Source organism: Pleurodeles waltl, chromosome 6 (genome assembly GCF_031143425.1).
Source record: "Pleurodeles waltl isolate 20211129_DDA chromosome 6, aPleWal1.hap1.20221129, whole genome shotgun sequence".
In the NCBI taxonomy this organism is placed as follows: domain Eukaryota; kingdom Metazoa; phylum Chordata; class Amphibia; order Caudata; family Salamandridae; genus Pleurodeles; species Pleurodeles waltl.
In genome coordinates this window covers 55,712,887-55,727,318 of record NC_090445.1, presented here as the reverse complement: position 1 = coordinate 55,727,318, position 14,432 = coordinate 55,712,887, and the positions used below count along the sequence as shown (strand labels likewise).

At 45.2% G+C, this 14,432-nt stretch overlaps 1 protein-coding gene across 1 annotated transcript in view; it reads left to right on the top strand.

Annotated features, from left to right (window-relative positions):
* The window catches only part of LOC138299185 (E3 ubiquitin-protein ligase TRIM39-like), a 182,115-nt gene that overhangs the window by 43,372 nt on the left and 124,311 nt on the right, over positions 1 to 14,432 (top strand). The window contains exon 2 of the mRNA XM_069237280.1: positions 10,659 to 10,754. Within this exon, the coding sequence (XP_069093381.1) occupies positions 10,659 to 10,754 (96 nt within the window). The remainder of the gene's footprint in view (positions 1 to 10,658; positions 10,755 to 14,432) is intronic.

The window sequence follows — 14,432 nt, the reverse complement described above, 5'->3', positions numbered from 1 at the left end:
TCTTTTATGTGTTTTTCTTCTTAAAAGAAATTAGCAAAATCATAGTGTCTCCTAAATGTAACTTTTTTTTCTTTTAGGGTTGTACACAAATTACAAATGTACTGGTGCCACTAATGACTGAGTTTATTATCAAACATTAAACCACACCTTTAGATTAAATCAAAGTGTGTTTAAAGTAGAAAATACTTTGCAGCTTTCTGTTTTAATGAGACAGGCAGTAGCTGCCTTCATAAAGTGTTCTAGCCTCCCCACCCCATGAAAAGGAGACTCTGACTGTATGATGCTTAAAGGAACATTATCCAGGTGGCATATGGTTTCCTACCCCTGCTTCACCCCCTTTCTTTTCCCCGGCCATTAGGCAGAGCAGGCCATTGTCATTACACAAACGTACGTACATACTTGTAATGACGATGGCCTGCCCTGCCTAATGAACACACAGGGAGCAAGGCCCTTTACTGTTAAAGAAGGACCTAGATGCCTGTGTGATGATTAGGCCGGCCATGCCATCGTCATTACAAGTACATACATATGTGTAATGACAATGGCCTGCTCTGCCTAATGATCACACGGGCAGCAAGGCCCTTGTTTAAACGTACGCAAAGGCATACTTTGCGTATGTTTAAACAAGGGCCTTGCTGCCCGTGTGATCATTAGGCAGAGCAGGCCATCGTCATTACACATATGTATGTACTTATAATGACGATGGCCTGCTAGTGGCATTAAATTGATTGAAGAGGCGGCCTCCTGAGATGGCTTCAGGATTACGCTGTCTCAGTATTCTGTGTTCCCAGTTTTATTGAGCAGCCCCGGGTTTAAGAGGAGGGCTTTGAGCACCGACACGTTTAAATTTACAAATTTAGCTGGCCCCTGCCCTATCACACAGGCAGCAAGGTCCTTGTTTAACAGTAAATAAAGGGCCTTGCTCCCCGTGTGATCATAAGGCAGGGCAGGCCATCGTCATTACACAAATGTACGTACCTATTTGTAATGACGATGGCCTGCCCTGCCCAGTGCTTAATTTGCGCTTGATGTTTCCGGTGCTGAGCAGCGCCACTTATTTTTGAGGGCTGGCGCTTATTCTTCTACCCCAGGCATTTGCTGCAAGCAAAAGACACATATGGGAAAGAAGGAGGAAGAGAAAAACGAAAAAGCATCACAATGGGAGAAAGGAAAATGCTGCAAAAGTGAACTGAAGGGGGAGGGAGTGCCAGTGGCATTAAATTGATTGAAGAGGCTGCCGCCCGAGATGGCTTCAGGATTACGCTGCCTCAGTATACTATGAGCAGCCCTGGGTTTAAGAGGAGGGCTTTGAGCACCAGCACATTTTAATTTACAATTATCGCTGGCAGAGGCCTGATCACACAGGCATCAAGGTCCTTGTTTAACAGTAAATAAAGGGCCTTGCTCCCCGTGTGATCATTAGGCATGGCAGGCCATCGTCATTACACAAATGTACGTACCTACTTGTAATGACGATGGCCTTCCCTGTCTAATAATCACACGGGGAGCAAGGCCCTTTATTTACTGTTAAACAAGGAACTTGCTGCCTGTGTGATCATTAGGCAGGCCAGGCCATCCTCATTACAAGTAGTACATATGTGTAATGACGATGGCCTGCTCTGCGATCACACGGGCAGCAAGGCCCTTGTTTAAACGTATGCGTTCGCGTATGTTTAAACAAGGGCCTTGCTGTTTGTGTGATCATTAGGCAGGGAAGGCCATTGTCATTACAAGTAGTACATATATGTAATGACGATGGCCTGCTCTGCGATCACACAGGCAGCAAGGCCCTTGTTTAAACGTATGCGTTTGCGTATGTTTAAACAAGGGCCTTGCTGCCCATGTGATCGCAGAGCAGGCCATTGTCATTACACATATGTACTACTTGTAATGACAATGGCCTGCCCTGTCTAAATGCTCACACAGGCAGACAAACAGCTTTTCTTTCACCCTCCTTGCAGCCCTTACCGCAGTCTCCTCTACTGCATTGCTCGAGCGTGGCAGCAACTTGCTCTGCTCCTACCTGCCATGGAGACAGAGTGTTTGGAGGGGGCGGGGCTACATATTTTTCGAGCATGTCACTGCGGGGGAGGGGAGCGCAGACTGGCAAAGCCCGAGCGCTCACAGCTAATTATTGATTTAATGTCTACTTGTTTCGTCTGACAAAATAGACATTAAATCTTATTGCCCGTTGTGGAAATCAACATGGCTCGGGCGTCGGGCAAAATTAATTCCCCATCCCTGCCCTTCGCGTTGTACTGGGTGGGACTGGATGTTGTCTGGACATATGTGGACTGTGTATCAAGGAACTAACTGACTGATGACCTTGAACAATGTTGTATCCACTGCCCTGACCCTTCATGGGAGATATTCCCCCCTCTGGCTGGACTGATGACGCGCATCTCAGGTCAGAAGACCTCACTCTGGTCAGTTTAGGGAAGCAGTCCTGGATATCATGAATCTCTCCAGTGTGACATTTAGGGGCTTCTGCAGGTTTTGTGGTGCGCTTCCAGTTTGATATAACATGCTTCTGGTAGAGCAAGAATGAGTGCTCTAGTGGTGGCGTAACAAAACTTTACGAGGCCTCTGTGGAAGGTACAGTAATGAGGATTGTTAGACCTGGCATCCTTGGCGTGGGTTCCCCCTGATTTTTTGCTTTCTGACCTCCTGTTTTGCTGCTTCATTTTTGCTGGCTTTAAGATTTTGTACACCTTTACCACTGCTAACCAATGCTGAAGTGCAGGGGCTCTAAACATGGTGATAATGGCTTATCAACAACTGGCATATTTAATTTACTTATAAGTCCCTAGTAAAGTGCACTATATATGCTCAAGGCCTGTAAATTAAATAGTGCTAGTGGGCCTGCTGCACTGATTGTGCCACCCACTACAGTAGCCCTTTAAACATGTCTCAGGCCTGGCACAGCAGAGCCTGTGTGTCCAGTTTTAAACTGCCTTTTCACCCTGGCAAGTGCAGCCACTTGACAGGCCTGAACCTTCCTATTTATTATATGTATGTCACCCCTAGTATAGGCTCTACTTGGCCCCAAGGACAGACTGCAGTTCATTTAAAATTTGGACATGTACTTTTTAGTTTAACATGTCCTAGAAAACTATTACATTTATTTTTCACTACTGCAAGGCTATCTCTCCTATGGGTTAACATAGGACTTCCTTGAAACACTTTTTAAGTGTAATTTTCAATTGTGAAAAGATAGAAATTTGGAGATTGGTGTCTCTGGACTCACAATTCAAAATCACAACTTAAGGTGAAGTCAGATTTCAAATTATACGTCTAAATGCCACTTTTAGAAAGTTAGCATTTTCTAACTTTAACCATTCTGTGATGCCTGTTTCTGAATACATGTCTAGGGTGGGTGATAGCTGGTTTTTTGTGACATTTACATCCTGATGGCCCATCACCAGGTTGATGTGCGTTCCTGGGTTAGATGGGAGGAACTGACACTTACACCTGAACAGGACTGTGCCTGGCCCCACACAGAGATTCATACCCCCCTGTAGAGTGCCTGGAGCCAGGGAAGGAAGGATGGGGACCTTGTCTACTTCAAAGGCCTCACTTTGAAATCTCCTCCACTTCAAAGGCATCTGGGTATAAGTACAGGGCCCTAAACCCCACCAAATCAGTACACTTCTGGACCTGACAACATTGTGCCAGTGAAGAAGGACTGCTGTACTACCAGGAGGAATTGCCATTGTGCTGAACTGCTTTGCTGTGTTAGCCTGCTGCCTCTTGCCTGGGTGTGAGAAGGACTGGACTTGTCTTCCTTCATCCTCTAAAGAACCATGTGTATCCAAGGGCTTGCCGGCTTACCTCCTGTTATGAAGTCTCTGGGCCATCAATAACTTTCTCAATCTCTGCTTTAGCTGCTGGACTCTGCCAATTGGAAGTCCTATCCTGCCAAGAGGTGCCAATTCCGCCCTGGGCCTTGAAAGGGGACTCTTCAGCAGTTCTCCTTCAAAAACCAATGCATTGACAGTGTTGTTCCAGTTGGAACCACCACATCCTCCCTCAACACTGCGGCTGAGGTCAAGGACTTCATATCTCTGACTGCGTGGCTCAGGATCGAAGCATCACCGCTAGCCCCGGCGCACTGCCTTAGCTGCACGGCTCGACAATTGCGCATCCCTTCATCGCAAAGGGTTAGACACAGCACCTAAAAGCCATTGCGTTGGCGAATGCACAGCTCGACGGACGACAGCTCCCGCAGACTGCGCGGATTGGAATTGACGCACCGCCTTCCCATCGCCTCCTCAACATCGATGCAACCCTCCATTTAAGGTTCTGTTGAATCTGTAGCCTACCTGCCCTTAGTGGTTGGCCTGAACTTTGGATTTACTTCTGTCTAGCGCAACCTCAAGTAACCTTTTAGCACTTATGACGTCAAAGCACTATCTTGCAGTTTATTCTTTAAAAATTCATATTTTGAGTTCTACTGTTTGTATTCTTGTCATTTTGGTTTTATTTTACTCATAAAAAGATTATCTACTTTTCTAAACTGGTGTAGAGTCTTTGTGGTGTTTTCACTGGGTTATTGTAATTTAAGTGTTGCACAAACATTTTTCACATTGCCGCTTAAATTAAGCCTGATTTCTCTGTGCCAGTCTACCAGAGGGTGACCACAGGTTTATATAGTGTGTTTTTTTGACTTACCCTGACTAGGATTGTGGTCCCTACTTGGATAGGGTGCATACCTCTGCCAACTAGAGACCCAATTTCTAACAAGGCTCCCCGAACATCTCTAAGGCACAGTAAAGAGGCACCCCTCACATCTCTATGGTACAGAAAGGAGGCTCCACTCACATTTCTATGGTACAGTAACAAGGCTTCCCTCACATCTCTATGGTACGGTAAGGAGGATCCCCTCACATCTCTAAGATACCGTAAGGAGGCTTCCATCACATTTCTATGTTACAGTACTGAGGCTCCCCTCACATTTCTATGGTACCCTATGGAGGCCCCCCTCACATTTCTATGGTACAGCAAGGAGGCTTCCCTCACATTTCTATGGTACAGTAAGGAGGCCTCCCTCACATCTCTAAGGTACCCTATGGAGGCTTCCCCCACATTTCTATGGTACAGTACGGAGGCTCCCCTCAAATTTCTGTGGTACAGTAAGGAGGCTAGCCTCACATTTCTATGGTACAGTAAAGCGGCTCCCCTCACATATCTAAGGTACCCTATGGAGGCTTCCCGCACATCTCTACGGTACAGTAAGTAGGCTTCCCGCACATCTCTGTGGTATAGTAAGGAGGCTCTTCTCACATCTCTGTGGTTTCCTTGTTTCCCACCTTGCGTTTGCTGGAGGCCTCACAGAGTCCAGCTTTCCCATGGATTACCCAGGTGCCCCTGCTCTGGATTCAGATTAGTGAGCTATTTGCAGTGCCACTGGAATTATCCGTTAGTAAAGTACTAAATTATGCGGAAGGGCTTGCTAAATTATGCATCAGGAAAAGGCAAGTTATGCTGTGTAATATGGTTCACTTTGGGATAATATGACTTTATTAGTTTGTTACTTTTAGCCATGTTAACACTGTCCGGACATTAGTAGCAGTTTAACAACCAAGTACAACAGAAAGGTGACCAGTCAGCCTTTATGAAGGGCCTTCCACTTCGTAGCAACACATGTTGCTGCACTTTTTGTAACTTTTGATAGCTTTAAACTAGAAACTGTTTTTTTTTGGTTAAAATCAGTAGATTATGCAACAGACGATGCATTATGCTGCAAATGCGGCACTTCTGTAATTATGCAAAGAAACGCTGCAGCCGCAAAAATACCTACTTCCAGTGCCCCTAGTTATATGCCTGGTGAAACATAAACAGGCAAACACTTCATACAGCAGAGCTATCTCCCAGATCATCATGTTGTGAGTGCTTGTGCCCTTTGAAGAGCTATATCTTAGATTACACCAGTGGTTCCCAACCTTTTGACTTCTGTGGACCCCCAATTCATCATTGCTGGAACCCGGGGACCCCCTCTGAATCATTATTGGAATCTGGGGACCCCCCACTGAGTCATTACAGAAAGCTGGGTACCTAATCTGTTAATAATATTTAATTTTTTAAGCATTCGCGGACCCCCTGAAGAGGCTTCACGGACCCCCAGGGGTCCCCGGACCACAGGTTGGGAACCACTGGATTACACTGTTTCATTTGCAAAACTCCTTAAATATCCCTTTGATCAATGTGAATACAAACAAGCTCCAAACCTGCCAGACGTCTAAGATATGTTTATTATGCAAACATAGTAACATCGCCACACAGGAAGAGCTTCGCCTGTCCACCAAGCAAATTTGGATTCTAATTCCAAACCCCTCCCCATATTTCCCCTGTTTTGTATATTTATTGCACCTATGCAGCCAGCAAAAAACATTCACTTAACAGAAACTGAATCTGACAGTGGGACCCAGCAAGTCCACAACCATCTCTTGAGAAGAACGAAGGACCTTGAAGAGATACAAATGACTGCAAGCTAAACAAAATGTTAGTTGAATTCAGAGTCCTTCAGCACAAATCATTAGAAAGCAAAATGAATTCATATCATTGAGTGAATTGTGCAAGATCACTCCATACATGAGGGGCATCACATTTGAAGCGCCTACCTTCAGATTCTCAGATGAATAATGAATCTGGGATTTTCAATATTCATATTTCACTTTTCTCTTTTACTGTTCTAACCATTGGTCCAAAACTTACCAAAGATTCTCCAGTGGCTGCCATCATGCACACATGAGCTCCTATTCAGCAGTCTCTATCCATTTTTATAGGCCTACATTCAGAGGCTTTTAAGGCATAGGCTGAGTGGGCAGTTGTCGAGGGCCCCACCTTCCAAGGGATCCTTTTGTAAAGTGAGTGGGACATTCAAAATCCAGACTATAATACTATAGTAAAAAAAAAAAAAAACGCTCCTATCTAATTTTAGAACAGAGCGTGCTTAACAGAAACTTAGATGCAGATTTACCAAGGGTTTGTCATGGGACAAAGGCAGGCAAAGTGATGCAAAGCATTGCAAACTCCTGCAAAGGCATTTACTTTCTAGCACAAAAGGTATTTCACTCTGGAAAGGTGCTCTTTTCTCTGCACAAGTAGCACTTTTCTCCGCTTGCTCCACTTTGCATCAGTGTGTGTTTCTTGGGTTTGGACTAATTTCATAACTGAGCATGCTTAACAGAAACATAGGTGCAGATTTACCAATGGTATGCTCTGGAGCAAAGTCACACAAAGTAACTCAAAGCAATGCAAACTCCTGCAAAGGCACGTACTTCACTGTGGAAAGGTGCTCTTTTCTCTGCATAAAAAGAGCTTTGCTCTGCCTGGTGCACTTTGCAGCAATGGTGTGTTACTTGGGTTAGCGCAAACACCCATAGTTTTTGATGCAAAGCCCGATTTTGAGTACAAAATGCCTCCTTGAAGCAGGCAGTAACACGGAGAACGTTGGACTCCACACCACACACAGAGGCCCTCATTACAACCCTGGCGGTCGGTATAAAAGTGGCGGTAATACCGCCAACAGGCCAGCGGAAAATAAATGGAATTATGGCCGCCATGCAAACCGCCACTTTTACACTCCGACCGCCAGGGTGGTAACGACCGCTGGGCTAGAGACTTCGGTCTCCAGCCTGGCGGCGGTCACTAGACCGCCAGCGGTATCAGGACCCCGCATACCGCCATGGATTTTTGTGGGGTTTTGTACCGCCACGAAATCCATATCAGTGCCAGGGAATATGATCAATATGACAATGTGTGAAATGTTTCAGATTCTGTCTAGCATAGCATTTTGTACCTATCTTTGCTAGATAGCAAGTGCACACCTCCACATTATGTTGCAAAGGATGTGCGTGGTGGTGGGCAGTCTCTCTCTGATCTCACGGCACTGTTTCCATCTAACCTCCCCGTATATCTCCTTCATCTACTTCACTTCTCACTCGACACCATCTCTGTCTTTTCCCCACATCTCTATTTCTCTCTCTTCATGTCTATACTCCCTTACCTCTCGCTCAGTCCTTTTACTACTTTACCACTGCCTTCTCCTCTGTAGCTCATTTCTCTCTCTACCTCACATCTACCTCATGTCTCTCTACCCATCTGTTCTTTCTCTCGCTAGTTAACCTCTCAATTTACCTCATCCTTAGTTTATTACCTCATCGCTCCACCTTCCGTTTCTCTCATTCTGCCTTTGCCCCCTTTCTTTCACCACTATAAGTATCTTACTCCTTTCTGGCTACCTCTATTTCTCTACCTCTGCCCCTTTTCTCAGTCATCAACTCCCCTGTGTCTATGGGTTTCTGTCTCTTTTCTACTCTCATACAAAGACATCTGTCTCTGAACTGCTTTACTGATTGCAGCTCACACCTTCCTCAACTAGCTCTTTCAACCTTTCTCTCTTGGTATAAACCTCAACCATCTTTCTCTATTTCATCTATGCCGCTCAGCTTGCTTTCACACTACACCACATTTCTCTTTTTATCAATACCCCTCTCCCTACCTTTCTCTTTTCCTAACTGTCTACAGGTGACCCTTTTATCTTTATTTCTTCTCTTTTTGCTGTCTCTCTACCTTGCGCTTCTTGTTTTCCTCAAGACTCTGTCTTGACAACTTCTCACTGCATTTACCTCCCTGTAATTAACCGCTCTTTATACAGTACCCTTCTCTCCCTCTACCTAGCCTTTTGGAGTACTCTACCCCTCTGCCTTAACTACAGTTCCTTCTCCCTATTTGTGTCTCTCTCTATCGCTCTCCAAAACCTTACCTAGTTCTCTCCCTCTCTTTCTCTGTCTACGTCTTCCCCTTTCTACCTCTCCTTATCTTCGGGACATCTCACCTTTATCTATTTCATTTACTTCTCTCCTAGTTATGCATATTTTTATACACCGTCTCAATCTCAAATCCCTTCTTGCACTTTAGATCTCTCACTATACTGTTCTATTTATGTCATTGGCATTGGTGATGCTCTGTGTCCGTCCCACTGTGTCAATATACTGGCCTTAGTGCCCCAGTGGTTCCCAACCTTTTGACTTCTGTGGATCCCCACTTTATCATTACGGGAACCCGGGGACCTCTACTGAATCATTATTGGAATCCGGGGACCGCCCACTGAGTTATTACTGATAATTTGGGACCTAATCAATTAATACTATTTAATTTTTCTGAGCAGTCGCGGAGCCCCAGGGGTCTTGGACCACAGGTTGGGAACTACTGCCCCAAATGATATCATGGATTCCTTCAAAACTGCTTGAACAAAGTCCACTGAAAAATACTGAGGGGATAGAGGATCTCTCATTGAAGGGGGGTTAAGTTGGAGGTGAGATCTGGTAAACTAAAAATGGATCAGGGTTCCGTTTCGAAAATGATCTCCAGACCTGCCTGCTGAATTTAGAGTGATCAAGGTTTAATTTGGGGCCTTGACAGGCTATCCCATGGCTATATGTCCATGTTCAAAATATCACATGGTGTAGTCCTTCTCTCTTCCCCAATGAGGCAGAGCCTGACAAGATAAGGCTCTGCTGAATCCCATCCTTTCCCCCTTATCACCAAGAAGAGGAGGCTCATTGAATCTTGCGAGCCCACTCCCCGCTCTGATGGAAGGGTAGGGTTTGGTGAGATTGAGATAACATTTAAGTCTCACACGGGGCTTCTCTCAACTTCCCTTGAAGCTGCATCTCTCTCGACTGTGCTGCTTCCTGCTGCCCTACACCAACTCACTTCAGTAAAAATGAAGAGATGTACATAGATAAGGCCAACCTCATTACATCATTCCTGACTGGTAAGTAGGTGGAATGAGAGGGACACTGGAGTAATTGACATCGTAGCTGTTTGCATCACATATTTCCAATTTCATCTTATTAAGTTACAACCTCCTCTTAACGTTGGATGCTTCACACTCGAGGATTTCTCTTGTCAGGATTAGAGTAAGTGGTCCCATAAATATGTAGAAGGAGCACATGATTATGTGCCTATACCCACAATCTGGGGTGCTACCCTAACAAACAGGGACTGCATCATGAGCCTATTTTCTACACTTTGCATCTTGAGTGCATATATTAATTAGACATATCTCTGAGTTAGTGCTTGGGTTGCAGACAGCAATCTTAGTAAAGCAAGGCGGTAATTACCTCTTTGTGTTCCCGAGCTCTGCTGTTTACAAAACATGCACTACCTCAGAGGTCTTTCAAGTTAGTGTATGCGCTCAAGACCGCAAAAAGAAATGCACAGATCCCTTCTGCGCCAGCACAGAAAAGAGGAACTTGGTATACACTTTTGACTGACCCATAGAGACTGAGTAGCACAACTGACCGAATTATGACAATGTAAAGATTTGTGAATGCCCCTTGTACACAATAATGGGACTATTTATTTATTTACTACCTTAGTGACACTTTAAGGCGTTAGTAGCCAGATTGAAACACAAGTTGGCTGCAATTCGGGAAAATCAAACTTTTTATATTCAAGATCTAAAGTTTGCAAAAAACATTACCAAATGTACTAGAGGTTATGTTAATATTGCTGAACATAGCTACAAACAGCCACATTTAACCACATGGTAACTGATAAAGTAACGGTTCTTGCTTTCTTTAATTAAGCACTGGTATTGGGGTTAAGGGAAGGTATTGGGTAATAAGAATCTGTGGTCTGCATTTCAGAAATCAATTCATGACCATATGGAGCGACTGAAGAAGGAGCTGAAGGACCTGCAGACATGGACAGCTGAAGAAAGCGGGACAGCGGAGGAGTTTGAGGTGAGAGGAGCCCTGATGGTGTTTATGTGAAGTAAGCTGTAACAGTGCAGTGAGGGGAGAGGCACAAGGGTACCCCTGAGAGACTAAACTAAAGGTGAGGGGAGCCCTGCTTGTGCTTATGTAAAGTGTAGCAGAGCAATGAGGTGAGAGACACTTGGGTATCCCGAGAGTCAGATCTAAAGGTGAAAGGAGCCTGCTTGTGTTAAATCTCTCAAATAATAATTAAAAAAAAAAAACTTCAAACATAACCTACTCAAACAACTTCCAGGAAAACAAATAGCCGATACCTACTACGGCATGAATAACATCGACTGGTAAACTGACTTCATTTTCTACTCTAAACACCCTGCAAAATGGAGAAACATTCTCCTTCTCCACCTACAAATTACAAAATGCCCCATGGAACTGTACTCACCACTGCCCCCTCCCAAAGCTTTAAAGGTGAGATTTCCATATATATCTGCTTGACAGGAACATTTAACTTATTCAAGCATCAGGCCATCACCTCACCATCTTTGATCAGTACTTCTTGTCACTTCTCACCTTATTAACACAAGCTGGTCTTGCTCCCCACCCGCCCCGTGTCCACACACACATGGAACAGGAGGCCTACCCGATACTCTTACCCTGCTCATCAGCAGTATAGAACAAACAATTGACTCTCTAGCTAAAGACATTTCTCCCCTAAAGAACTGCTTTGCAATCCAGGTCAAGTTAATACACCACTCCTCTTAGCTCTGCAAATAGAGAATTGGACTCCTCATAAAAGATCTTCAAAAGGTTGCCAGCACACCTGCTGGTCCTCCATTTCCTTTAGCCGCCCAACTCACAGACCCTACTGAGCTCACAACCCCCTATCCTCAATGGAAGTTGAATCACTCAGCAAATAGATACTGGACCAAAACCCAGGAAACTGACCCCAAACCTTCCTCTAGCATCTCAGTAATCTTGGGCACAAATCGCATCCCTCAAGCTAACATATTGCCCAAAGCACCTGCTCAATACACCACTAACCAGACGCTACACCCTATAAGTAATAGTCCTAGTTCACTAACCTGCATGCTCCTTAACTGCAGATCAGCAGTGAAACACGCCACAGAATTAGCTGAAACTACACTTGCTGACCAAATAGACAGTGCATTCCTAATGGAAACCTGGCTCAATGAACACTCAACCCTGATTCTAGACTTGCTCACACCTCCTGGCTATTCTGTCATCAGGCTGGATGGGGCAGGCCGTGACGGGGCAGGCCAGGCAAGCAGGGGGTGGGCTAGCGATCATCCACAAGGAGAAACACATCATAAACCTACGAACCCCAAACGTTGTGGCCTTCGAATACCTCAGAGTCAAACTCGCAGCTAAAGGTACCACTGCTACCAATCTCCACACCATGTACTACCCCGCTGGTGATAACACACTCTTCACCAAAGAACTAATGGCCACATGGACAAACCATTGGAATTGCGATTTCCTAATTGTGATTCCATATTAGGAAATTGCAATTCCAAATGTACTAAACTCCATTGAGTTTCTTTGCAATTCCCAATGGGTCCCAAATAAACCTAACTCATTAATGGGGACTTCAACCTGCACTGGAACCACACAGAAGACACCACAGTCCATAACCCAATAAGCCTTCTTGATATCAATGACCTCAAGCAACTTTGCAACAAATGAGGATTCCAGCTCAGTTAGCTGGATTTGTTTGATGTTGCTTGCCTAGTGAGTGGGTTTGTTGGCTGGAGGGGGGTAGTGTGTGGGATAGGCATTGAGATTAAACAGTATTAAGATGGTGATCAGTCTAGACGATGGGCATGATGGATTGAAGGGAGACAAGCTCACTTCTGGTTATTTTGAACCACAGCAAAGACTCTACTCTAGATCCTAAAATTACCACAAGTGAGCTTGTCTCCCTTAAATGCATCATGCCCATAAAGTGGTCTGATCACTGTCTTAAAACTGTTGGAATCAAGGATCAGCATCCAATTACACTTGCAACCTGTCATTCACACCGTAGATTACCTCACCGCCCAATGTAGCTCATGCGCGTGAGATGTTCTTGACCAAGTTGCACTGCTCAAACTAAAACGATCTAGAAAAATCCAATCTATATCCTGGTTTAACCTAGAGCTTAACAATGAGAGGAGACAACTATGACAAATCAAAAGTGTTACAGATGGGGTATTTGGTTGCCAGTCAGGTTACCCCCTATCCAAGCAAGGACCCTCACTCTAGTCGGGGTAAAAGAGAATCACCCTTAGCTAACCCCCGCTTACCCTCTTGGTAGCTTGGCACGAGCAATAGGCTTAACGTCAGAGTGCTAGGTGTAAAGTATTTGTACCAACACATACAGTAACTTAATGAAAACACTACACAATGACACAACACTGGTTTTGAAAAATAGAAAATATTTATCTAAACAAAACAAGACCAAAACAACAAAAATCCAGAATACACAAGTCAAGTTATTACTAAAAATGCAAAAAGAGTCTTCATGTAATTTTAAACACAACGCTAACGCTGTTAGCGTGAACATGTACCTTGGGTGTGTCAAAAATAACCCCGCATTGGCGAGTGTGCGTCAAAAATGGCTTGCGATGTGCCGATTTCACTCACGAGCGAGACCTTGTGTTGTTTCTCCTTTAGTCGGGTCGGCATGCGTCTTTTCTTCTCTCCGCAGGAGAGCGATGCGTTGATCCGGTCAACAGTTTCGGGTCCGGGCAGGCCTTGCGTCATTTTTACACGCCCAGCAGTGTTTGCGTCAGAAATTCAGGTGCATGATGGTCCAAAAACCATGCAGCGCTGGTTGCGATCTCACCAGCCTCCGTCAGCGATGCTGCATGTTGTTTCCTCAGCTCTGGGCTGCGATCTTCCGGTTGGGTTGCAGGCGAGCGTCAATTTTCAGCAGCGTAGCCAGCGGTGCATCGTTTTTTTTTCAGCCGCAGATCGGAGTTGCGTCGATCTATTCCCCGCACGGCGGTTGGCGATTGGATTTCTCACTCTTGTGCTGCCAGCTTCTCCTTTCATGGTCCCAGGAACTGGATGGGAACCACTTGGAAGAGTAGGAGTCTCTCCAGAGGCTCCAGGTGCTGGCAGAGAGAAGTCTTTGCTGTCCCTGAGACTTCAAACAATAGGAGGCAAGCTCTAAATCAAGCCCTTGGAGAGTTTTTCACAAGAAGGAAGGCAACACAAAGTCCAGTCTTTGTCCTCTAGCACAGGCAGAAGCAGCAACTGCAGGAGGGCTCCACAAAGCACAGTCCCAGGCAGGGCAGCTCTTCTTCCTCAGCTCTTCAGCTCTTCTCCAGGCAGCGGTTCCTGTTGGTTTCCAGAAGTGTTCTAAAGTCTGTGGTTTTGGGTGCCCTTCTTATACCCATTTTGCCCTTTGAATTAGGCCTACTTCAAAGCAAAGTCTCTTGTTTGTGAAATCCTGCCTTGCCTGGGCCAGGCCCCAGGCACACACCATGGGGGTTAGAGACTGCATTGTGTGAGGGCAAGAACAGCCCTTTCAGGTGTAGGTGACCACTCCTCCCCTCCTCCCTAGCACAGATTAATCAAGAAATGCAGACTACACCTCAGCTCCCTTTGTGTCACTGTCTAGTGAGAGGTGCAACCAGCCCAACTGTCAAACTGACCCAGACAGGGAATCCACAAACAGGCAGAGTCACAGAAATGGTTTAA